General features: G+C 37.1%; 2 protein-coding genes across 3 annotated transcripts in view; one reads left to right on the top strand and one right to left on the bottom strand.

Annotated features, from left to right (window-relative positions):
- LOC125244029 (NACHT, LRR and PYD domains-containing protein 12-like) overlaps positions 1-17,662 on the top strand; it is a 39,077-nt gene extending 21,415 nt beyond the window's left edge. For both annotated transcript variants that reach the window (XM_048153949.1, XM_048153956.1), the window contains exons 10-11: positions 2,971-3,017; positions 17,085-17,662. In XM_048153949.1, coding sequence (XP_048009906.1) covers positions 2,971-3,017; positions 17,085-17,662 — 625 coding nt within the window. The remainder of the gene's footprint in view (positions 1-2,970; positions 3,018-17,084) is intronic.
- The window catches only part of LOC125243939 (gastrula zinc finger protein XlCGF57.1-like), an 848,513-nt gene that overhangs the window by 557,954 nt on the left and 263,558 nt on the right, over positions 1-27,001 (bottom strand). The window lies entirely within an intron of this gene.

The following is a 27,001-nucleotide window of genomic DNA, read 5'->3' as shown; positions in this document are numbered from 1 at the left end:
TGTGTACTTTTCGGAAGTTTGAAACGGCTTGCCAAAGCGAACATTCAGGAAAAGTTCGCTCCAGCTGTAAAACACCTTCGTACTACCATTGGTCAGTGATGATAATGTAATAGGAGGTGTGCGCTGAGGCTCCACCTTCACTCGCGTGGGACGTGTCTTTGACTCATTTCGTGTGTTTGAGTTCATCGAGGTAAGAGCTCCGTGGGTGAAAACATTAACAAACTGGAAAGCCACTTTATAGTACAAAATTAAGTTGTGCTTGAAAACAATTGTTAGTGCCTCATTTTTTTTTACATGTTTGATACTGTAAAGCTGTTTGATTTTAAGCAATCTACTGAATAAAGTGCTATATAAACATGACGTGACTGGAGTGCTAATCTGCAGAGCTCGTGCTAACATACCCATGTTATGATCAGACGCGTTTCTTATGCTCTATATAAAAAATGCTTGCTGTTTTCTCATTTTTGTTGAGTTAATTTTGTTACTGAGAAGAAAGTGCACAGCACATATTTACATATTAATCTAACCATCGCTTTCAGCAGTGTGGGCGGCGTTAGATGTTAGTTTACAGTATATCGCTGTTTACGCATTTCAAACTTTGTTTTACCCCTAACTGTAGAACGAAAAAGAACTTCGTTTGAAGTATATCGGGGCCTTAACCCCCAATCAACAAAAATCCCCAAAACATTTGAGTTTATTTTTTCCTTTCTGCAATTTACACCTAATGCCAGGTTCACACGTACTCCGTTCTGCAGTGTGTATGTGTTGTGCGTTGCAGTACGTATGTGTCTCAGAAGCAGCACGCGCCATTGTGCTTTCACATATTACGCATTTACAGTGTGCTACTGATCTGCAGCTTCTGTCATGGACTTATTCATATTTAAACACAAAAATATAAACAACATAATATTTAATTGATTAATTAATTTAATTAATCCCACTTCAGCTTAGTGCAAAGCATGATGGGAAGTGAAAGTCCTGTTTGATTGGGTTAGTGACTGAAACATGTTATTTCAAAATGAAAACATCAAGTGAGATCTAGTAACCATTTCAAATCAATTTAACAGGAAGCAATCACATCTGAACCAAAAACAATGGTGTTAAATCAAAATAAATTGTTTAAATAAAGTGAACAGCACCCAAAAAAAAAAAAAATTATATATTTATATATATATATATATATATATATATATATATATATATATATATATATATATATATATATATATATATATAAGAAATACATGAGTCTTCTTTGAAGCACAACATTAATCTGAAGTTAAACCTCCTCCTGGTAGGTTTAATTTAAGCCTCAGTTTAGTCCTGGAGTAGCTCTAGTCTTCCTCCAGGAAATCAGCTTATTAAACTCTGGACTAGACTAAGTCTAGGACTATTTTAATCCATGACAGAGAAAGCAGATTTCTGTTATTCTGTCTTAAAAAGCCAATTCCTGGACTAGGCTTAATCTCTGTCCGGGAAACCGCCCCAAAATAACTTACCATCCACACCAATGGCTGATGACACGCCTCCCATGCCTTTTCTTTAGCATTTAAATCTTAGGCTATATAAAATGTCCCACCGGTCATGCAGAACTTTGTGTTTCTATACTTCAGTAATCAACTGAGTGACATTTATTGTACAGCCTTGTTTCATGTAGTTCTCAGACACCAGCCTGTCACATGATTATCACTTTTTGGAGAGATGTAAGGCCCTCGCCTTGACATAATATAACAAACTGTGCAGTGCATTTCACATTAAAAAAACTTTTAATATAATTTTGACCACATTAGTTATTTTTGCTACTCATGGCAAGTGTTTTGCTTTTTTTTTGCTTTACCCCAGGCTTAAAGTAAAAAGATGACTGTGAAAAACGGTAGTATAATTAATTGAATTAAATGCATTTATGATGAGGTTACTACATTTTCATGTCAATCCGTCTTCATTTTGACCACAAACAATGCACTGTCACTTTAATTCAGCGCGTGTAGTACAGCAAAAATAGACTCGTGAGTGAATGATCGCTGCACTGCTGCAGATGCAACGCTCCTGAAATGCATTGCTGGACCGCATCCAAGCGCTCTAACCTGTTAATATGGGCACCAGACAAATATGTGCCGCATACACACTGCAGACGGAGTATGTGTGAACCTGGTGGGAGTACAAACTACTACTGCCTGACGTTACCCCATGCCAGGGTCATACATTAACTTTTCCATTAAGGGGCTGCTTGCAATTGATTTCCAGGGGCTTTCTTGCCTTCATAAGGGCCAATTTTTATGATTACCTGTGTTGTGTTTTATGTTAAATACTTAAATTTAACCAATTACTTAGACTGTTGGCAATATAAATTCATCATTGACAAAATACATCTTTACACTGCAAAGGTGGAACAGAAGCTGCATTTGAAGTAGCATTTAAATGTTTATTTACACAGACTGTTTAATGTTACTCATTAATTATAAAATTACAGGAACTCATTCCAGGGTCATTATTGTCAACTAAAGGGATAGTTCACTCAAACATGAAAATTATCCCATGATTTACTCATCCTTCAAACCATCCTAGGTGTATATGACTATCTTCTTTCAGACAAACACAATCGGAGTTATATTTAAAAAATAACCTGGCTCTTCTAAGCTTTATAATGGTCAGTGATGGGAATAATGGCGTTTTAAATAAATTTTTACTTTTTTAGTAACGAGTAATCAAACAAATTACTTTTTCTCCTGTTACAGCGGCGTTACCGTTACTGACACAAAAAAAATGCCGCGTTACTATAATTGAGCTCACTGAAGTGGTAGGTTAGTAGGCTCTCTCTCAGAATAGGACCTGCAAAGTGTTTTCTCTGCTGTGTGTTGGGGTTAGTCATACACAAATATAATTTTAAACTGATAATAATGTACAATGCTTTGTGTTTGTGTGCATTTACTGATTAAATGTGTATTTACTGACACTATGATTCTGTTGCAGTGTGGATCATGGAGGAGAGTTCAGGATTAGAGCAGGACTGCACAAATGTATGTCTACACACACACACACACACACACACACACATATAGGGTACAATGGGCTAAAGGCACGCCATAAGAAAAAATGTGTTTTTCACTACTCTCAAAGTAGATGATTACAGGAAAAATATATATGTTTGTATTGAACATTGATGGAGCAGCAGATTTTGTGCGAAAATAAATCATAAAAGTGGTTAATTTTGTTTAAAATCTTATAAATGTATGAGGTGGTGAGGACACACATGGGGTAAAAGGCACACAGTATTCATGCAAATACTTTAGCTAAAATAATGTTTTTAGTAATGTGAAAGTAAATACTTGCTCAAAAGAATCACTTTAGCAAAGTTTGTACTATTTTCTGTTTATTTTGATAAACAGAAGAATTCATTTTTGTTCAATAAATATACTGTTATTAAAATAGTGTTAATAATGTTAATATAAAAATACATTTTGAAAATACAGAAACAAAATTACTCTAAAAAGTAAAGCATTGAATGAGCATTGAAAACATTGAATGAGATCCCATAATATTAATATAGATTTATAGTAGTCAAGTCCAGTCACCTTTATTTATATAGCGCTTTTTACAATGCAGACTGTGTCGAAGCAGATTAAATTAATGTAGTAACAATAAATTATATTGTATTATATGATTAATATAATAGTTTAAATATGACTGTTTCATTATAAATATGTAAATATGTTTTCAGATTATATGTTAAAAATGTATCAAAGCATATATTTATTAAAGTACTTCTAGTATACTGTTTAAAAATATATTAAAAAATATGCTTGTTTTCAGAATATGTTAAAAATTTAACTAAGCATATATTTATTACCAAAGTACTTCTGGTATACTGTTTAGAAATATATTAAAATGCAATTCAAAATATTTTTAAAGCACTTTTAATATGCATGTTGGGAATACAAATGTATTATTAACAACTTGTATTAAAAAATATACTTGAAATGCATTTAATACTAGGCCTACGTCTTTTTCACCTGGGTTTACTTGTAATTAATTAATTTGTACTGTATTTTTCATGAAAATCCATTAAAATTGAACTTAGTGACAGTATATATAAGAATCCAGTAGAATTTTATGTAAAGCATTCATAGCACACTTTTAAGTAATGCACTTATAAAACACTGTATATTTGGTTTACTTTATCTGACTAAACTTAAAATCATTTGAAGTGTTAAGCCGCGGTCACACTAGACTTTGAACGTGCGAAATTTATTCGGATGCTGTAACGGTCGTGATATGACGTCATGGTCTACAACGTCTTTTTTATAAACATGAATTCAACACTTAACTTAAAGCAATACATTAAAAATGTAAAAATATAGAACCTACTCGACTTTACTGCAAAAAATATAATTCTTTTAATTCAGCCAAGAGGTCATGCCGTGACGAATCGATCTTCTACTGGTCTCATGTCTTCACGTGATGCGAATTCGCAGGTCAGAGTTCACCAAACTTGAACTTTGGAACGCAGCGAAATGCGAAATTTTTCGCACGAGCTTGCGTTTCCGGTCTGACGCATTTGCATGCGTTTGAATGGAAGTCAATGGAACGAAAAGTGCAGTGTGACCGCACCTTTAGTTCTAGTGCATTTATATTAAGTGTACTTAAGTACCACAGTTGGGAAAATGTACTTATAACAAGAACATTAGTAATATATTTGTAGTAAAATGAATTTCATTTAAACTTAGGATTACTACATAAATGTCTACTAAGATTGAACTAATTTTTAAAGCATTCAAAGCACACTTTTAACAAATACACTAATAAAACTCCTCTGTATTTTTTTGAGGTAGTATACTTCATTTCAATGCTCTAAAAATCTATTTAAGTAGTAGTGGTATATAGTATACTTTTCCAAGTGCAGTGAAGTACTGCTGAAGTACAAATATACTTTAAAATAGTGTATTTATATTGTATAACTTTGACACTTTTATTTAGCACCAAAATAAACAATGTACTACAAATGTACTTGCTTGTATTCAAGTATTTTTTTTAATGCCAACTGGAAAACCAGAGAATGTTAGTGTGAACAGGTAAGCTAACAGGTGTATAATCACACCAGCAGTCTGTAGGTTACAGCAATATTATGTCCACACAGACACATTTATACAGGCCTATGAGCGGTTACATGAAGTGTCTGTCATTCAGTTACAGACGACTGCACAAATCCAGCAAACTAATGAAAACATTATGAACTGTTAGCTAGAAGAAAACAACTGTAGTTTAGTAGAATAAAGTTACCTTTATGGAATAATCCACTAATGTCTTGAGATACAATGTGAACTAAAATTCTCAGTTTCATGTGAAATCACGCATGTCTGCGAAACTCATTAATATTCATGTATGCTCCGCCGAAAATCTTTTTTTTTTTTTTTTTTTTTTTTTTTTTAATGCGTAAGTAGAAAATGCATTTATTATTACGTGCACACCATCATGTATTGCATAATGGCAAGAAAGATAAACACGTAAAATCAAGTAAATATTAGAGAAAAATAAAGTGAAAGTAACCTACTGAATGTTTTTTTTTGTTGTTTTTTTTATTTTATTTTTATTAATGAAAATAGAACAATTTACAAACAGAGCATAGCATAAAACAGTGCAATACAAAGTGTGATATTAATTAGTAACAGGGGATCCGAAAATTAAATCATAATATTTTAAGCATGTTAATGACTTTTTGTTTTTTAACAATTTCAGAGAAGACATAAAGCAATCAAATTAAACTAAAAATACCTTAAATATTGGGGATGAATTGGATAAGTATTTTTGTTTATGTATATAAAATTTTGCCAGCAATATTAGTAAGTTAACAATGTATTCAAGACCTTTGTTAACATTGTTTTCATAGTATACAATAATATCCTTTAAAGAAAAACAGTATTTATCCTTTACTGGATTAAATATAAATTCTGCCATTTCCTTCCAAAAATTTTGGGTAACTTTACAATCAAAAAACAAATGTGTTAACACTTCTTTCTCATTTTTGCAAAAGGAGCATAAATCATCAATATCAGAGTATCTCGAAATTATTGATTTAACAGGGTAGATGGTATGCAAAATTTTAAAATGAATTTCTTTAGTTTTGTTATTGATACAATATTTAAAGGGGATTAACCAAGCAACCTTCCAATTAATATTATCAAGAATAGAGTTCCAAAAGAACTTTCCTCTAGGTGTCATTTTATTTTGTTTTTGGAATATAGTATAAATATGTTTATTCTTGCATTTTTTATCAATCAGATCAAGACCATTTAAAGTTAATTTTGGTTTTGTTATTATTGTAGGGTTATAAAGAATATGACATTTAACAAGATGAACAAGTGTAAGAGGGATAGCTTTAATGACCGAATTAAATTCCTTAAAAGGCACAGGGAAACTATGGGTTTGCATGAATTGTTTATAAGTTAAAAGATTCCCATAATTATCAAACATATTCATAAGATGATTAATATCCCTGTTAAACCAATTCCTTAAAAAATAAAGATTTATTGGCAGTTGTTATATTGGCATTATTCCAAATGAAGGAAGTATGAGGAGAGAAATTGTGTGAGTAGCAGATTTTCCAGGCTAAAAGCACTTGCTGGTGGAATTTGGACAATTTAAGAGGGAGTTTAGAAATATTAAAGTCACAAGTTAACAGAAATTCTAAGCCACCTAATTGGTTAAAGAGACTGTGTGGGATGTGGTTCCAAAGGGAGTTATGATTAGTCAAACATTTTTTAATCCAATTGACTTTAAAAGTTCTGTTTACATCTTCAAAATAAAGTATTTCCAAGCCCCCTTCAGCTTTCTTATTGGTAAGAACCCTTTTCTTAAGTCTTTGGGATTTGTTTTTCCAAATAAAAGAATAAAACAAATTATTGATATCTTTACAATAAGAATCTTTAACATACAAAGATAGGGAGGGATAGACAAATCGAGATAAGCCTTCTGCTTTAGATAATAGGACACGCCCATAAACAGATAGATCACGTTGTAACCAACAATTTAATAACGCTTTTGTCTTTTTTAATCTAGAGGAGAAATTTAAGTTTTGTCTTTCTGTAACATCCTTTGTTACAAGAATTCCTAGGTATTTGACAGAGGTCTTTACTGGAATGTTATTAATAACTTTATCATTTAAATTGTGTAAAGGGAGGATGGATGAACCAATGGATAATAATTCAACAACCAACAAAAATAAGAAGGGGGAAATTGGACAACCTTGACGTACTCCATGGTTAATGTTAAATCTTTTAGAGGTGGAAGTGTTAAGTATTACAGAACTATTAATTTCATTGTAAAACATTTTAACTACATTTAAAAATTTATTTCCGAATCCAAAAAGTGTTAAAGTTTTAAATACAAATTCATGTTCAATTGTATCGAACGCTTTATAAAAGTCCAGAAAAAAAATAACTGCTCCTTCATCAACATTCTCAGCATAATCCAAAAGGTCAAGCACAAGTCTAATGTTGTTAGTTATGTGTCGACCTTTTAAAAACCCTGATGGGTATTCACTAATAACTTTATTTAAACCTTCTCGTAATCTATTTGCAAATACTAAGGTAATTAATTTATAATCAATTGTTAGAAGAGAGATTGGTCTCCAATTTTCTATCAAGTTTGGATCTTTATCTGGTTTAGCAATTAATGAAATGATACCTTGTTTCATAGTAGTAGTCATTTCGCCACTGTTAATACATTCATTATACATATTATAAAGAGGAATTTCGATCAGTTCCCAAAAATGTAGGTAAAATTCTATGGTCAACCCATCTATACCTGGCGCTTTCCCTTTTTTCATTCTAATCAGGGCATCTTTGATCTCAGAAGAAGTTCTGTTGGATTCACAGAAGTCTTGAAATTCTTTATCAATAATAGGAATATGTTGATGGACTATTTGAATGAACTCTTCACAATTATATAGATCAAAATTGGAATTATATAATTCCTTATAAAATGAATAAACAAAGTCAGAATTTTTTTTGGGGTCCATGCAACGAATCCCATTAATATTTAAAGCAGTTAAAGCATTCCTTTTAAAATTTCTTTTCTCAAGTGCAAAAAAATAACTTGCTGTGACTGAAAAATATAGATTTTCCCCACTGAGATTTCCAAAATTTCTCATCCAAGTCCGTAGAATGTGTCTCTTGACAAAAAATAATGTCAGCATCAGTCCGTTTTAAAAAAAGAAATAAAGCCTTTCGCTTCGTAATTTCGCGAACGCCCCTTACATTCAAAGATGCTATGCTCAAAGAATTAAACTTAAAATCCATTCCGAAAAAAGAACTACAGTCTGAACAACAATAGAAATGAAAGGGGAAAAAAAAAAAAAAAGTTTAATTCACAAATTACCAAGCTTCAAGACCTAATGTCTTGAAGCTGAAACTTACTGGGTTAAACGTGAAAACCCGGAGATGCAGCAGGCAGTAAACATTCAATGAGAGAGAGAAAAAAAAACGCCCTGCATGTAAGAAAGTATGAAGATGCCTCTAATGGTTTTTCCATCAGAATTCAATCAGTCATTAGTGTCAATCTTTTTCCCCTCGATGTATGCATGTGGACCACGAAATACAGCCCGTTTACCTTCCTCTCTAGCCTTCTTCACCCTCGGCCACAGTTTCTCTCTTGCCGCTTTGTCTTCCGGTGATAGCAGCTCAGAGATGCGTAGTGCGTTATCCAGTAAAAATCTGGAGTTTTTGGCTGCCCTCCAAATCTCGTCACGGTAACGGCGCATCGAGAAGAGAATGACAATGGGCCGCTTATGAATAGCATTTGGTGGTGTTGATTTACGACCAAGACGATGAACTACGTCAACCACCCGATCAAGCTGGTCTTGAACATCTGGAGCAACTTTCGCAAGGGCATCGATAGTTATCCTTCTGACATTTTCACCATCAGCCTCCTTCAAGCCATGCAATTTGAGGGACCATCGTCGAGTGTAACGTTGAGCCTCTGCTATATTAGACTTCAAGGTCGCATTTTCATCCTTTAGAGCCTGCATTTCTTTCTCCATCAGGGATAACCGTTCGTTGTGAGAGTTAACTTCGACGATGAGCTGTTGCACAGAAGTTGCTAAGCTGTCCACCTTGGCCGAAGTAAGCTCCGTAGTTTTCTCAATCACCGAAACCTTTAAATGCATTTGATCGAGTTTCAAGCCAAGTGCATGAATAGCTTCAAGCACTTCCGAAGTGTTCTCAGAATCAGGTTTCGCCCCGACTCGATTCCGTTTTTTAGCCAGAGAATCAGTTTTTTGGAGCGTTTCAGGCAGACTAGGGAAATCGGCCAGGCAACGGGGCTCCATAACAGACTCACGAGCAATTTCCATCTCGTTAGCATCAGCGTTGTGAGGAGAGGAGTGTTTCCTACTTCTCCTTGTGCCCATCCAAATTATCTATAACTTTAATATTATCAATATATAAGAGGTATCTTCATATTAAATGTTATAAAAGAAAAGCTAGGACGTAGTCTCCAGCTGCAAACTCCACGTCTACAAATGAGAGAGAAAAAGCATGTCTGACTAGAAGGACGCCATCTTGGGACCCCCGGAAACCGAAAATCTCGTAACTCCGGTAGCACACGATGACGTCAGATTTTGTGATGTTGCTTCGACTTTGCTTTTCAAACGGGAAGACAGAAATCGCTCTGAAAAATGCAAAAATAACTAATTTCAAATTATAAATGAAATTAGTGAGTATCTTTAGTGTTTTCAATGATGTGCAGCCTATACATATCTGTTCACAGCTCAAAATGTGTTCTGGGGTTTCATGACCCTTTAAGCACGCTATTATGTCGTAATGCCTCACGCCGGCGACCGCATCTCAACCGCTGATGGAGCTAAATTTATCGATTTAATATGCAAGTTCATCAAACTAAGACATATAACTATCGTATAAACAGACACTGTGATGCCACATCGCTCATCTTACCTGTAAAAACACACAAACAGCAAGGAATGAGTTATTCAGTGACTTCTTCATCTGTAAATGAAGCTCCTGTCCTGCGGCTCTCGATCGCCCTCTAGCGTCACCCGCCAGCGTCTGCAGGTCTAAGTGATGTTTGGCATCATTGCACAGCACTATATACCAATATATTTTCATATTCATTTAACACAAGAACCATATTTAACAAATGATAACTAATAATATTAATGATCAACAATACTTGAGTTCATATCACTACATGTACAACAAGTTTTTCAGCAAAGTTTTGGTCATATTGATCATTTATAGGGCCTAGAAACTTGCATATTAGATATTACACAATATATTCATAAATAGGCATTATACTTATTGTTCAGTGTTTAAAGTTATGAGAGAATAAATCTGGCTATAATGTTGTGACACGCATTGCCAAACAAGCGTTGTGTTTTCAGCTGATTTATACCCCAAACGGGCAACGTGACGCGGGTGATACAAACATTTACAGGCTAATCATTTTAAATTCACGAAACTTCAACATAAACGTAATAAGATAACACTCAACAACAGCTTTTAAACATGTAAGTCCCCTCCAGATATGGTAAATATGTGAAATATATCAACTTTTATCAGAAGGTCAGTAGATTTCACACTTCATGCTGTTTTAAATGCTGCCCGTAAGATGAACACATTTATGAACAAAGTCAATATATCTAAATATTCACAACTTTCAACATGAAACCGAGAAATGAGAGCCAAACTTCCCCTGCCTCTCCCCACAGCCTCTCAAATGTTTGTGTCACTCACGTCACATGGTTTAGGGTTAATCCTGAGTTACAAACGACATAAATATATGAATGTAGATGATCTTTCAGGTGCAAGTATCAAGACACTCCCTGTGAAGATGAGATTGAACACTGTATGAATGTATTAATGTTTGAGTATCAGTCTCAGTCAGATCAGCTTCATCATGTTCCTCTAGGGGGCAGTAACACACACACTCTTTAGGAGGCTTTGAGAGATTTCTCACTATAGTTGAGTTTCAGGAACATCTTCAGCATCACTTTTGACTCTTAAACCAGCATCAGAACATCTTTTTCTCAATGCCACTGTGATCTTGAGCTCGGCTGGAGTTTAAAAGACTCTTATATTGATCTGAGTGATATCAGTGACGCTTCATAAGAGCTTATTCAGGTTTGATTGATAACTGATGAACTCCATCAGTCCTGATCTTGAACTGAATGAACTCTGAACTGAGCTGAATGATGACACAGTTTCTTTCTGTAGAGCTGCTCACAGCTGAATGAAGCTGATCATTGATGAACTTTGAGGATCATTCAGTGATTTCACACTGAACTGAACTGATCTGAGCTGAATGATGACACAGTTGTGCTTTATGATGCTTTATGGTTGAATTCAGCATGATGAACTTTGACCCCTACACTCTTATTGAACACATTAAACTAACATTGATTTAAATAATGACTTTATAGTCTTTACAGCTGAATCAGCACTAGATTCATATCTGAAGAAATAAAGGTTTCTAATTACTCGCCTTGAATCATCACAAGACAAAAACTGAAATCAAAATGTGTTTATAGAAACACACTCCCTGTGAACCAGTAACACACACTGTGGTGTTAAATTATTATAATGGTTTTCACTTTAATAACGCTTTAAATAATAAATGATGAAAAGATTTGTGGCTGAACGTCTGAGTATCTGAATACCAACATCCGGCTTTGTAAGGGTCACATGATGCAGTGGCGCCTGCAGCTGTACGCACTGAGAGGCGCTAATTAATGCCGTTTTTATTTTTTACATCATTTTTAAATTGATTATTAAAATCTGTCTGCGTACACTCATGACATATTAAGAGAGAATGAGAATAAATAAAGGTGTGTGTTCGTGTGTTGTAAAGTCAAAAGTGTGTATGTGTGTGCATGGCTGGATGCATCTGATTGGATAGTTTAGTTTCGTCGCTTTTTCCACACATAAAAAAATGACATTACAAATTTAACAAAACAAGCTCAAAATGTTTAAATGCTCTCTAAAACAGCTAAACTTGATTGAAACATTTGCCAAAGGCCTAAACTAGAGTAAGGATGGAGAAATGAGCTCTTAAAGTGCATATTGCAGGCTAAACTTTTTTTTTCGAGATGAATATATAACCTTGTACAAAAATACAAGGTGCTGCAGGGTTTAAAAATGTTTTGCAGGACATAAGGGCATTAATTTAGTAGATAAAGTGACGGTCTCTGTAAAAAACGCTTTTTTTCAGTGTTGCACTCCAATTTCATTCATGCCATGTATGTAAACTTATATATAGGCCTACATTCAAGTTCACTCAACTATAATCATGGCGTCATATGCATCCTCACACTATCAGTGAATGGGCACGGAATAAACTCATAACACAGAATTAATGAATAAAGGATAACATTACATGTAACATTACTTATGTTTGGCCGCCGACGGGACACATGATCACAGATCCGTCAGAGAGATGAAAATGTGAATTGTGCACCGTGAGTCTTGTTTTTTTGTGTTTGTTTTTTATTTCATTTGCTAACTACCAAATCAGTCTTGATGAGAAACCGCTATATCACATAACATTAGTGTGGACGGATATTAACGTATTAGTTTCTGTTATTAGTAATCAATAATGTTACTCCTAGATGACCAATAGCTTTGCTATTGCCTGATTCATGATAATAATCTGTAACGAATGTAGCGGTTCGTACAGTTATTAATTAATTTATGGATGAAATATGAATATAATAATTCATAAGGTTATGAATAAATTATGATTCATATATCAACCCAACGGGGAATTAAACACATATTGTGAATCAATTACAACGAATTATAATCAATTACATATATGATTAGTTCTGGTTTAATAATTATCTAGAGAAACTGTTCGTTTGTCCAGCAAACTAAGTCCCTCACAGAATATTATAAACGAGTTATTCTCTGGCCATGAAAATAACTAAAGCATAAAGCGATCGAAAAACGTTAAAGTGACTTGGTCTTCAGTTGAAAGAACAACAGAACAATCGAGCATGAATTATGTGTTTAATATATGCAGCTACGGCTACCGAGATTATACGTCTAAAATATATACAGAAGTATACACATGTATATACACGAGTGAGAATGAAGAAAAGACATGGAAAGAAAGATGATCAAAGGATGGCAAATTACACAGTTAACGTAAACCCTTTTGAGAGAGAGCCAGCACAGAAATCAGTTTAGACAAATTCAGATAAATGATAATACTTGCTTATTGGTTCAAGTCCGTGTGTAGCAGTTTCAATGCGCCTGGCTGGGTTGGTCCTTTCAGAGAGGGTTTCTCCGGCGGGGTTTTCAAAAGAGGTTTAAGCTTAAGTAACTTAGCCAAAGAGAGAGAAAGTCTAAGGAAGTGGTCCTCCCGAACTGCGCACGTGGTTGGGAAGCGCGGTCACCTGAGGCGTCCGTGCACGAGGTGCTCGTGAGTCAGTCGGGAGACAAAGGAGAAGAAGAAGAGCGAAGCGCGAAGAAGAACAAGAAAGCGAGAGCGAAGGTGTGTGTCGTTGTCTTTATGGAAACCCAAGCTAACACACCTCCTGAATTGTAGCAGCCAATAGAGGCGCAGCACTATTTGGCGGGCAAAGTTGCTTTGTTTGGTCTCCTAGCTGAATTTGCATACTTAATGGCTATCAGATCGGATTTCGAGATGGAGCGTGTTCTTCACAGGATCATTAAACACATAGAAAAATGCATTTGTCCGTTTTGTGACATGTCTCAATGAATAGCTCGAGTCCGGAGCTTTGAAACGAGATCAAACTCGACAGATCAGAAACGCATAGAAACCAAGTTATGGTTTACAGACAAAATTATATCGTTAAAATGCACACTAGCACAAATACACTCATTTAAACACTAGGAAACATGCATAGGCTCTAAAATATATCATATATATATTCCAGCATAGTGGTAGTTCACATATACAGTTAAAAATGTATGATTGTGTGTTTCTGTATGTGCCTGTGTGTGTGTTTTTGTGTGTCCCTGTGTGTGTGGGGTGTTGGAATGTGGATCTGGTCAGTCTCTGGGGGGGGTGCTCCTTTTGAAGTCACCAAAGAGAGGAAGTTGGACTTTCCTGTTTACCATCGCTTGTCCACAAAAGTGTCAAGTGGGCTCATCTTATGGCAGACTATTCGGAGCCGAGATGGTTTTACAACCCAGTCCAGCATGCTAAAAGCGTTCTGAACATTCCCAAGTTTATTGATTATCCTGATACGTGTGCATATGCTACAAATCTGTACAATATCGTGATCTGAACACATATCGTTAGCTAAGCTAACACCGGTCTCTGTCCTGTTCTCCACTGCTTCTCCTCACACAACAGCTCAATTTGTCTATTTTGACCGTTATTTTGTCTAATCCTGGCCTGTCCTGCTCTCTTAAACACATAGCAGGCTAATTGTATGGCTGTGGTCTGTTATACGAGTATGAATAAACATTTACAGTTTCCTCAGCATCTGAACTGTCATTGCGATCCATTGTCTTCCTATTGTTTATATTGATCGCGCTCCCTCCCGTTACGTCACTTCCGATTTGGCATTTTTCAGATGCGGAAGTAAAATTCTCTCACAAAAAACGACTCCAGAAGCCTAAATATACGTGTTTTTCAAGAAAATCTATTTCATACATTATTTTTCTATACATTGAATCACTGAAGCTCTAACCTGCAACATGCCTTTTAAATCTTTGAAGCTTTTCTCTGAATGTTTCGGGAAAAAAAGTTACAGAGCATCAAGAGTGTTGAAAACAGCGCCATCTTGTGTCAGGTAACATTTACAGCAGCCATAAACCTGAGTGCGCAGCTCCGCTGTTTAATCTGTTAAGCACAAATTTCTGAAGGATCATGTGACACTGAAGACTGGAGTAATGATGCTGAAAATTCAGCTTTTCCAACACAGAAATAAATTACATTTTATATTATATTCCAATAGAAAACAGTTGTTTTAAATTGTAATAATATTTCACAATATTACTGTTTTTACTGTATTTTGTAATTAAATAAATGCAGTCTTGGTGAGGAGAAGAAACGTCTTTATAAAACATAAAAAATGTTACTGATCCCAAACTTTTGAACGGTAGTGTATATTGTTATGTATTTAAAATGTTAGTAAAGGGTTTTGAACTTGGTAGTGGTCTGGGTTCAAACATTCAATGCACAAAGTGAAGCATTCACGTGACTGGAAAGAAAGTGAGGCTTTGTTGTTCGTTAATCATGTAATGCGGGGTTAGTTGTAACACACGTGGTTTAAAAACTTAAACTAAACACGCTAGCATGAACAAACTTATGGATAATTTATCAAATTAATACAAGCATAAAAAGAGCACCAAGAAAAACATGCAATCAATTACTCACAGTTGGCCTAATCAAACTCCAAAAGCTTGATGAAATAAAAAAGTCTTCAAGTTCTTTTTAAAAATGTCTATGCTTGATGAGGATTTAATAGAAAACGGGAGCACATTCCAGAGTGCAGGAGCCGCAACAGAAAAGGCGCGGTCTCCACTACGCCTCAGTCGAGCCCGAGGGACGATTAAAAGCATACTCTCAGAGGAGCGCAGATGACGTTGAGACTGGTAGGGAATTATCAAGTCTTTTACATACCCAGGTGCCTGATCATGCAATGCCTTATAGACAAACATTAACACCTTGTATTGTATTCTATATTTTACAGGTAGCCAGTGAAGGGATATCAGTACAGGTGTTATATGATCCCGTTTTTTAGCGTTTGATAAAATTCTCGCTGCAGCATTTTGAACAAATTGACGAGCAACCAGGGATTCACTTATGCCAAATAAAGAGCATTGCAATAATCTAACCGCGTGGAAATAAAGGCATGCATAACAGTCTCCAAGTCCTTATTTGATACTTCAGTAACTATCAGAAGACACTGACCAGGTTTATAATTCAGATAGGGTTCGTTCTGCGTTACAATGTGTCCCGCTATACTATACAGTTACGATACAACTGGCATAATCAACTTTTATTAATTTCTGTTGAGAAACCATGGAAAAAGATGATAAAGACTGAGAGGACGAACCTGAACATCCAGAAAACATTATTTCAAGAAATTTACAGCATCTCGTCTATTTATCTCGTCTTCTGTGAGAGTGTTCACTGTCAAACACACAATTATTTACTTTTGAAGTTCTAAAAAAAAAAATGAAAAAAATAATTGTCTTTTAATGACAATATTTTAGTTTGTCATGTATATTTTTTAATTAAATCAGATAACAGTTTTAGCTGTCATATGGTCATGTTATAATGTGCCCCGCCTATGGGGCATGTTGTCACATTTCACTTCCCTTCTTTTGGAGTAAATAAAGAAGAAAGTATACACTGTATTAATGAAACAAAGCCACATATTTGTACCAGACATGTGTGAAATTAATGTGGAACAAAATAAATTCCCTGAACCCTCAGTAGATTTACACAAACTGAGAAAGTCAAAAAGCGTTAGGTTGTGCCCCGCCGCTCAGAGATAATGCTAAAAAATGTGATTCAGTTCCTCTAAGTGCGTGAACAGGAAAGAGACAGTCGATCAGTCAATTTGGACGGCATTAGTTCGTTCCCACCAATGCAATAATTGATTCAATAATGTTATGCGGACAGACTGGTGAAATCCAGTGGCAGGCTTTGATCAAACTTCATTAAAGCTGTTTTGATCCTCCATTTGAATCTGGAGCGTTTCTTCACAGCAGCTGCTCTTGGTAACAGACCTGAGAGTCGATCACCGAACTGATGGAGGCTTTAAGATTCACAACTAGAGACCAGAAGATCCTAAATCAAGTTCAGATCTGAGACAAATCCTACATGAACTCCTCAGATTCTGGGATAGATCCAGACCAGAGCAAAGCATGCTGGGAACTGCCCAGTTTCAGTTCGTTCAACACCAATAATGATGAAGTCAACTTCAGTTTGACGTGTTTAAGTGGATTTACTCCATTAAATCAGGACAGAATGTGCAGTAATTGTGTGCTTTAACTCATTTTAATGAGGTTCATTTAACAAGCAGCAGAAATCATGTTTACAGTGTAGATTAAAAGATGATTCCTGATTGTGATGTGTTTTATCTCCATCAGATTCCCATCGGATCACTCTGGATCTGAACACAGTGAAAAAATGCTTCCGTCTGTCTGAGGAGAACACAGTGATTACTGTCACTGACACACCACAGCCGTATCCTGATCATCCAGACAGATTTGATGGTCTGTTGAATCCTCAGGTGTTGTGTAGAGAGAGTGTGAGTGATCGACGCTGTTACTGGGAGATTGAGTGGAGTGGGAGTATGTTAATAACAGATGGTGTGAATATATCAGTGTCATATAAGAGCATCAGCAGGAAGGGAGATGGTCATGAGTTGATGTTTGGATGGAATGATCAGTCCTGGAGTTTAAACTGCTCTTCTGTCTTTGGTTACTCATTCATACACAATAAGATACGGACTGAACTCCCTGTAGAGCCCATCATCATCAGTAGAACAGTGAATGTGAATTACTATAGAACAGGAGTGTATGTGGATCACAGTGCAGGAACTCTGTCCTTCTACAGCGTCTCTGGAGACACAATGAGCCTCATCCACACAGTCCAGACCACATTCACTCAACCGCTCTATCCTGGGTTTAGGATTACTGATTCATCATCAGTGAAACTGTGTTGATGAATCAGAACAGAGAGACTCTACCCATAATGCTTTGAGCTGTTGATGAATCAGAACAGAGAGACTCTACCCATAATGCTTTGAGCTGATGATGAATCAGAACAGAGAGACTCTACCCATAATGCTTTGAGCTGATGATGAATCAGAACAGAGACTCTACCCATAATGCTTTGAGCTGTTGATGAATCAGAACAGAGAGACTCTACCCATAATGCTTTGAGCTGATGATGAATCAGAACAGAGACTCTACCCATAATGCTTTGAGCTGATGATGAATCAGAACAGAGACTCTACCCATAATGCTTTGAGCTGATGATGAATAAGAACAGAGACTCTACCCATAATGCTTTGAGCTGATGATGAATCAGAACAGAGACTCTACCCATAATGCTTTGAGCCGATGATGAATCAGAAAAGAGACTCTACCCATAATGCTTTGAGCTGATGATGAATCAGAACAGAGAGACTCTCCCCATAATGCTTTGAGCTGATGATGAATCAGAACAGAGAGACTCTACCCATAATGCTTTGAGCTGTTGATGAATCAGAACAGAGAGACTCTACCCATAATGCTTTGAGCTGATGATGAATCAGAACAGAGAGACTCTACCCATAATGCTTTGAGCTGATGATGAATCAGAACAGAGACTCTACCCATAATGCTTTGAGCTGTTGATGAATCAGAACAGAGAGACTCTACCCATAATGCTTTGAGCTGATGATGAATCAGAACAGAGACTCTACCCATAATGCTTTGAGCTGATGATGAATCAGAACAGAGACTCTACCCATAATGCTTTGAGCTGATGATGAATAAGAACAGAGACTCTACCCATAATGCTTTGAGCTGATGATGAATCAGAACAGAGACTCTACCCATAATGCTTTGAGCTGATGATGAATAAGAACAGAGACTCTACCCATAATGCTTTGAGCTGATGATGAATAAGAACAGAGACTCTACCCATAATGCTTTGAGCTGATGATGAATCAGAACAGAGACTCTACCCATAATGCTTTGAGCTGAAGATGAATCAGAACAGAGACTCTACCCATAATGCTTTGAGCTGAAGATGAATCAGAAAAGAGACTCTACCCATAATGCTTTGAGCTGATGATGAATCAGAACAGAGAGACTCTCCCCATAATGCTTTGAGCTGTTGATGAATCAGAACAGAGAGACTCTACCCATAATGCTTTGAGCTGATGATGAATCAGAACAGAGAGACTCTACCCATAATGCTTTGAGCTGTTGATGAATCAGAACAGAGACTCTACCCATAATGCTTTGAGCTGATGATGAATCAGAACAGAGACTCTACCCATAATGCTTTGAGCTGATGATGAATCAGAACAGAGACTCTACCCATAATGCTTTGAGCTGATGATGAATCAGAACAGAGAGACTCTCCCCATAATGCTTTGAGCTGTTGATGAATCAGAACAGAGAGACTCTACCCATAATGCTTTGAGCTGTTGATGAATCAGAACAGAGAGACTCTACCCATAATGCTTTGAGCTGTTGATGAATCAGAACAGAGAGACTCTACCCATAATGCTTTGAGCTGATGATGAATCAGAACAGAGACTCTACCCATAATGCTTTGAGCTGTTGATGAATCAGAACAGAGACTCTACCCATAATGCTTTGAGCTGATGATGAATCAGAACAGAGACTCTACCCATAATGCTTTGAGCTGAAGATGAATCAGAAAAGAGACTCTACCCATAATGCTTTGAGCTGATGATGAATCAGAACAGAGAGACTCTCCCCATAATGCTTTGAGCTGTTGATGAATCAGAACAGACTCTACCCATAATGCTTTGAGCTGATGATGAATAAGAACAGAGACTCTACCCATAATGCTTTGAGCTGATGATGAATCAGAACAGACTCTACCCATAATGCTTTGAGCTGATGATGAATAAGAACAGAGACTCTACCCATAATGCTTTGAGCTGTTGATGAATCAGAACAGAGAGACTCTACCCATAATGCTTTGAGCTGTTGATGAATCAGAACAGAGAGACTCTACCCATAATGCTTTGAGCTGTTGATGAATCAGAACAGAGAGACTCTACCCATAATGCTTTGAGCTGATGATGAATCAGAACAGAGACTCTACCCATAATGCTTTGAGCTGTTGATGAATCAGAACAGAGACTCTACCCATAATGCTTTGAGCTGATGATGAATCAGAACAGAGACTCTACCCATAATGCTTTGAGCTGAAGATGAATCAGAAAAGAGACTCTACCCATAATGCTTTGAGCTGATGATGAATCAGAACAGAGAGACTCTCCCCATAATGCTTTGAGCTGTTGATGAATCAGAACAGACTCTACCCATAATGCTTTGAGCTGATGATGAATAAGAACAGAGACTCTACCCATAATGCTTTGAGCTGTTGATGAATCAGAACAGACTCTACCCATAATGCTTTGAGCTGATGATGAATAAGAACAGAGACTCTACCCATAATGCTTTGAGCTGATGATGAATCAGAACAGAGAGACTCTCCCCATAATGCTTTGAGCTGTTGATGAATCAGAAAAGAGACTCTACCCATAATGCTTTGAGCTGATGATGAATCAGAACAGAGAGACTCTCCCCATAATGCTTTGAGCTGTTGATGAATCAGAACAGACTCTACCCATAATGCTTTGAGCTGTTGATGAATCAGAACAGACTCTACCCATAATGCTTTGAGCTGATGATGAATCAGAACAGAGAGACTCTACCCATAATGCTTTGAGCTGATGATGAATCAGAACAGAGACTCTACCCATAATGCTTTGAGCTGATGATGAATCAGAACAGAGACTCTACCCATAATGCTTTGAGCTGTTGATGAATCAGAACAGAGACTCTACCCATAATGCTTTGAGCTGTTGATGAATCAGAACAGACTCTACCCATAATGCTTTGAGCTGTTGATGAATCAGAACAGACTCTACCCATAATGCTTTGAGCTGATGATGAATCAGAACAGAGAGACTCTACCCATAATGCTTTGAGCTGATGATGAATCAGAACAGAGAGACTCTACCCATAATGCTTTGAGCTGATGATGAATCAGAACAGAGACTCTACCCATAATGCTTTGAGCTGTTGATGAATCAGAACAGAGAGACTCTACCCATAATGCTTTGAGCTGATGATGAATCAGAACAGAGACTCTACCCATAATGCTTTGAGCTGATGATGAATAAGAACAGAGACTCTACCCATAATGCTTTGAGCTGATGATGAATCAGAACAGAGACTCTACCCATAATGCTTTGAGCTGAAGATGAATCAGAACAGAGACTCTACCCATAATGCTTTGAGCTGAAGATGAATCAGAAAAGAGACTCTACCCATAATGCTTTGAGCTGATGATGAATAAGAACAGAGACTCTACCCATAATGCTTTGAGCTGATGATGAATCAGAACAGAGACTCTACCCATAATGCTTTGAGCTGATGATGAATCAGAACAGAGACTCTACCCATAATGCTTTGAGCTGAAGATGAATCAGAAAAGAGACTCTACCCATAATGCTTTGAGCTGATGATGAATCAGAACAGAGAGACTCTCCCATAATGCTTTGAGCTGATGATGAATCAGAACAGAGACTCTACCCATAATGCTTTGAGCTGTTGATGAATCAGAACAGACTCTACCCATAATGCTTTGAGCTGTTGATGAATCAGAACAGACTCTACCCATAATGCTTTGAGCTGATGATGAATCAGAACAGAGAGACTCTACCCATAATGCTTTGAGCTGATGATGAATCAGAACAGAGACTCTACCCATAATGCTTTGAGCTGATGATGAATCAGAACAGAGAGACTCTACCCATAATGCTTTGAGCTGATGATGAATCAGAACAGAGACTCTACCCATAATGCTTTGAGCTGTTGATGAATCAGAACAGAGAGACTCTACCCATAATGCTTTGAGCTGATGATGAATCAGAACAGAGACTCTACCCATAATGCTTTGAGCTGTTGATGAATCAGAACAGACTCTACCCATAATGCTTTGAGCTGATGATGAATCAGAACAGAGAGACTCTACCCATAATGCTTTGAGCTGATGATGAATCAGAACAGAGACTCTACCCATAATGCTTTGAGCTGTTGATGAATCAGAACAGACTCTACCCATAATGCTTTGAGCTGATGATGAATCAGAACAGAGAGACTCTACCCATAATGCTTTGAGCTGATGATGAATAAGAACAGACTCTACCCATAATGCTTTGAGCTGATGATGAATCAGAACAGAGAGACTCTACCCATAATGCTTTGAGCTGATGATGAATCAGAACAGAGACTCTACCCATAATGCTTTGAGCTGATGATGAATCAGAACAGAGAGACTCTCCCATAATGCTTTGAGCTGTTGATGAATCAGAACAGAGAGACTCTCCCCATAATGCTTTGAGCTGTTGATGAATCAGAACAGAGAGACTCTACCCATAATGCTTTGAGCTGTTGATGAATCAGAACAGAGACTCTACCCATAATGCTTTGAGCTGTTGATGAATCAGAACAGACTCTACCCATAATGCTTTGAGCTGTTGATGAATCAGAACAGACTCTACCCATAATGCTTTGAGCTGTTGATGAATCAGAACAGAGAGACTCTACCCATAATGCTTTGAGCCGATGATGAATCAGAACAGAGACTCTACCCATAATGCTTTGAGCTGATGATGAATCAGAACAGAGAGACTCTACCCATAATGCTTTGAGCTGATGATGAATCAGAACAGAGAGACTCTACCCATAATGCTTTGAGCTGATGATGAATCAGAACAGAGACTCTACCCATAATGCTTTGAGCTGATGATGAATCAGAACAGAGAGACTCTACCCATAATGCTTTGAGCTGTTGATGAATCAGAACAGAGAGACTCTACCCATAATGCTTTGAGCTGATGATGAATCAGAACAGAGACTCTACCCATAATGCTTTGAGCTGATGATGAATAAGAACAGAGACTCTACCCATAATGCTTTGAGCTGATGATGAATCAGAACAGAGACTCTACCCATAATGCTTTGAGCTGAAGATGAATCAGAACAGAGACTCTACCCATAATGCTTTGAGCTGAAGATGAATCAGAAAGAGAGACTCTACCCATAATGCTTTGAGCTGATGATGAATAAGAACAGAGACTCTACCCATAATGCTTTGAGCTGATGATGAATCAGAACAGAGACTCTACCCATAATGCTTTGAGCTGATGATGAATCAGAACAGAGACTCTACCCATAATGCTTTGAGCTGAAGATGAATCAGAAAAGAGACTCTACCCATAATGCTTTGAGCTGATGATGAATCAGAACAGAGAGACTCTCCCCATAATGCTTTGAGCTGATGATGAATCAGAACAGAGACTCTACCCATAATGCTTTGAGCTGATGATGAATCAGAACAGAGACTCTACCCATAATGCTTTGAGCTGATGATGAATCAGAACAGAGAGACTCTACCCATAATGCTTTGAGCTGATGATGAATCAGAACAGAGACTCTACCCATAATGCTTTGAGCTGAAGATGAATCAGAAAAGAGACTCTACCCATAATGCTTTGAGCTGATGATGAATCAGAACAGAGAGACTCTCCCCATAATGCTTTGAGCTGATGATGAATCAGAACAGAGACTCTACCCATAATGCTTTGAGCTGATGATGAATCAGAACAGAGACTCTACCCATAATGCTTTGAGCTGATGATGAATCAGAACAGAGAGACTCTACCCATAATGCTTTGAGCTGATGATGAATCAGAACAGAGACTCTACCCATAATGCTTTGAGCTGTTGATGAATCAGAACAGACTCTACCCATAATGCTTTGAGCTGTTGATGAATCAGAACAGACTCTACCCATAATGCTTTGAGCTGATGATGAATCAGAACAGAGAGACTCTACCCATAATGCTTTGAGCTGATGATGAATCAGAACAGAGACTCTACCCATAATGCTTTGAGCTGATGATGAATCAGAACAGAGAGACTCTACCCATAATGCTTTGAGCTGATGATGAATCAGAACAGAGACTCTACCCATAATGCTTTGAGCTGTTGATGAATCAGAACAGAGAGACTCTACCCATAATGCTTTGAGCTGATGATGAATCAGAACAGAGACTCTACCCATAATGCTTTGAGCTGTTGATGAATCAGAACAGACTCTACCCATAATGCTTTGAGCTGATGATGAATCAGAACAGAGAGACTCTACCCATAATGCTTTGAGCTGATGATGAATCAGAACAGAGACTCTACCCATAATGCTTTGAGCTGTTGATGAATCAGAACAGACTCTACCCATAATGCTTTGAGCTGATGATGAATCAGAACAGAGAGACTCTACCCATAATGCTTTGAGCTGATGATGAATAAGAACAGACTCTACCCATAATGCTTTGAGCTGATGATGAATCAGAACAGAGAGACTCTACCCATAATGCTTTGAGCTGATGATGAATCAGAACAGAGACTCTACCCATAATGCTTTGAGCTGATGATGAATCAGAACAGAGAGACTCTCCCATAATGCTTTGAGCTGTTGATGAATCAGAACAGAGAGACTCTCCCCATAATGCTTTGAGCTGTTGATGAATCAGAACAGAGAGACTCTACCCATAATGCTTTGAGCTGTTGATGAATCAGAACAGAGACTCTACCCATAATGCTTTGAGCTGTTGATGAATCAGAACAGACTCTACCCATAATGCTTTGAGCTGTTGATGAATCAGAACAGACTCTACCCATAATGCTTTGAGCTGTTGATGAATCAGAACAGAGAGACTCTACCCATAATGCTTTGAGCCGATGATGAATCAGAACAGAGACTCTACCCATAATGCTTTGAGCTGATGATGAATCAGAACAGAGAGACTCTACCCATAATGCTTTGAGCTGATGATGAATCAGAACAGAGAGACTCTACCCATAATGCTTTGAGCTGATGATGAATCAGAACAGAGACTCTACCCATAATGCTTTGAGCTGATGATGAATCAGAACAGAGAGACTCTACCCATAATGCTTTGAGCTGATGATGAATCAGAACAGAGAGACTCTACCCATAATGCTTTGAGCTGATGATGAATCAGAACAGAGAGACTCTACCCATAATGCTTTGAGCTGATGATGAATCAGAACAGAGACTCTACCCATAATGCTTTGAGCTGATGATGAATCAATGTTATAGAGTCAATGTTATAGAGTCTCTTCATTACATTAATACTGAAATATCATGACACATTAAATTGATGAAGAACATGTGACTGTCATCAGTCATGTGATGTTCCTCTAGTGTTTGTGCTCCAATCATAAGTCAGATATGAATTGATGATGAATGTGTGAAATGTCTGAATGCTGTATAAATCATCTGCTGCGTGTGAAATATGATCATTCTGTATATGATCATCATCAAATATGACATTCATCATCTCACTTCATTAAATATATTTACTGTAACTACTGTTTAATCATTATGGATCATAAATCAGTTATTTTATTCACTAAAACGTGTGAAAATGTGCAGATTTTCTGAAGTTATTTGAACAGGTATTAACTGAGATATAATGCAAATATGACTGTAGCTGAAGTATTTGTGTCAATACTGTATTAGAGCCCTGCACGGGCCACAAATCTTGGCCCTAGCCCGGCCCTGGCCCGAGACGCTCAGGCCCTAGCCCAGCCCATGTCCGTCAGCTTGTCAGAATTTTTGGCCCGAGCCCGACTGGAGCTCGTTTTTTTTAATTTTTTTTATAAATCCTCTCCATAACGCAGCCTTTGTTGCAGCCATTAAAATGTTCAGTTTTGTTTTTATTTGCAAAGTAGTTGTAATCCTTTTCATTTCTTTATTAAGTTAATTTAGAAAAATGTTTGGAGGACTTCTTTGTTTATTAAATTGAAGTTTGTTTCTTATAATGACGACCGCAGCAGCCGACAGTGAGTTGAGCACGTTTGATCAGTTTAGACTCTCAAATCAACACTTGTTCAATAAAAGCCATAGATATAAAACACTAATATAAACATATCACAATGTTAGTTTAAACATTTATTAGCACTACCACAGTAAAAAGCTACTTTTTTACAAGCTGAGGCAGGCTGCTCTGCTGCTCGAAACAGCGTGCGGAAAACAAAAACAACACTGGCAAATACTTCATGAAAAGCGAGACAACATGCTACAGCCAGAAGAAGACTCTCATAGAGAAAGAGAATCGTGAGAGAAAAAGCACGGCATTCGCATTAGAAAGTTTTATTTAGGAATGCTCGTAATTGACTAGTTAAAGGTGCTCTAAGCGAAGTCACACGTTTTTAAGGCCAAAACATTTTTTGTCACATACAGCAAACATCTCCTCACTATCCGCTAGCTGCCTGTCCCCTGAACACACTGTAAAAAAAAGCTCAAACAAGCTCCGAAAACGGCAATAAAAACAAACGGGTGCAGCCTGGACCACTTAACATAATAAACATGCTCCAGCCAATAACCGAAAAGCAGCGTCAATACGCAAGCTACTTACATTTTAAATGCGCGTTCATGATTGTTTCAGGAAGCACGGAGGGGAAGGCCAGGAGGAGGAGGAGGAGGGAGGGTCTAGCTAGCCTCTGTTTTGTTTGACAACACTTTGAACGTCCACAGGAAGTTACTCCACCCAGGATCGCTTAGAGAGCCTTTAACTGTTAACCAAGAAGTTGGACCAATTAATACTATCGGTTAGACGGTTTAAACAGAACATATAGCTATAGACAACAAATCTTATAAACGGTAGCCTATTCAGAACAGAACTATAACGAAAAATAAAAGAACATGTCGCCTACCTCTCCATTTCGGCACAAATCCAAATGTTTCCATATTCGTGAAGTATTTGAATGCTAAACTATTATTTATTATGTAAATTATAGGCTTTGTACTTCGCTCGCGTTCCAACAATACATCCTTCACATGTGCTTTTTAAGTGAGTCGATCAGGTGAGTTACCGAGCAAGCTTTGTTACATCAAAAAAGCGAAACATATGGAGCTGGTTAAGCGATGCAAAGTCCAAAATATATTCGTTTACAAATCGTGCACTTTGGTAAAAAAGCGTTTTGAAGTCATAACATAATATTGTGCAAGGAGACGTGAAAACGAGTCTTTATTAATGCATAATCTGACCCCGTGATCATAACCGTGTATGAAAACGATTAAAAGTTCATTTCTGTTGGAAACTGCAGTGATATGTACGTATTGGCACGTATTTTGACGACTCGCTAAAATGTTCCAACAGGTACGTCTTTCCTATGAGACTAGGTTGCAACCGCTGTTTTCTTAGGGTCTGTTT

This window comes from Megalobrama amblycephala, linkage group LG1, assembly GCF_018812025.1.
Source record: "Megalobrama amblycephala isolate DHTTF-2021 linkage group LG1, ASM1881202v1, whole genome shotgun sequence".
Classification (NCBI taxonomy): Eukaryota; Metazoa; Chordata; class Actinopteri; order Cypriniformes; family Xenocyprididae; genus Megalobrama; species Megalobrama amblycephala.
The sequence above is the reverse complement of the archived record's forward strand: the minus strand, read 5'-3'. Positions and strand labels throughout refer to the sequence as shown.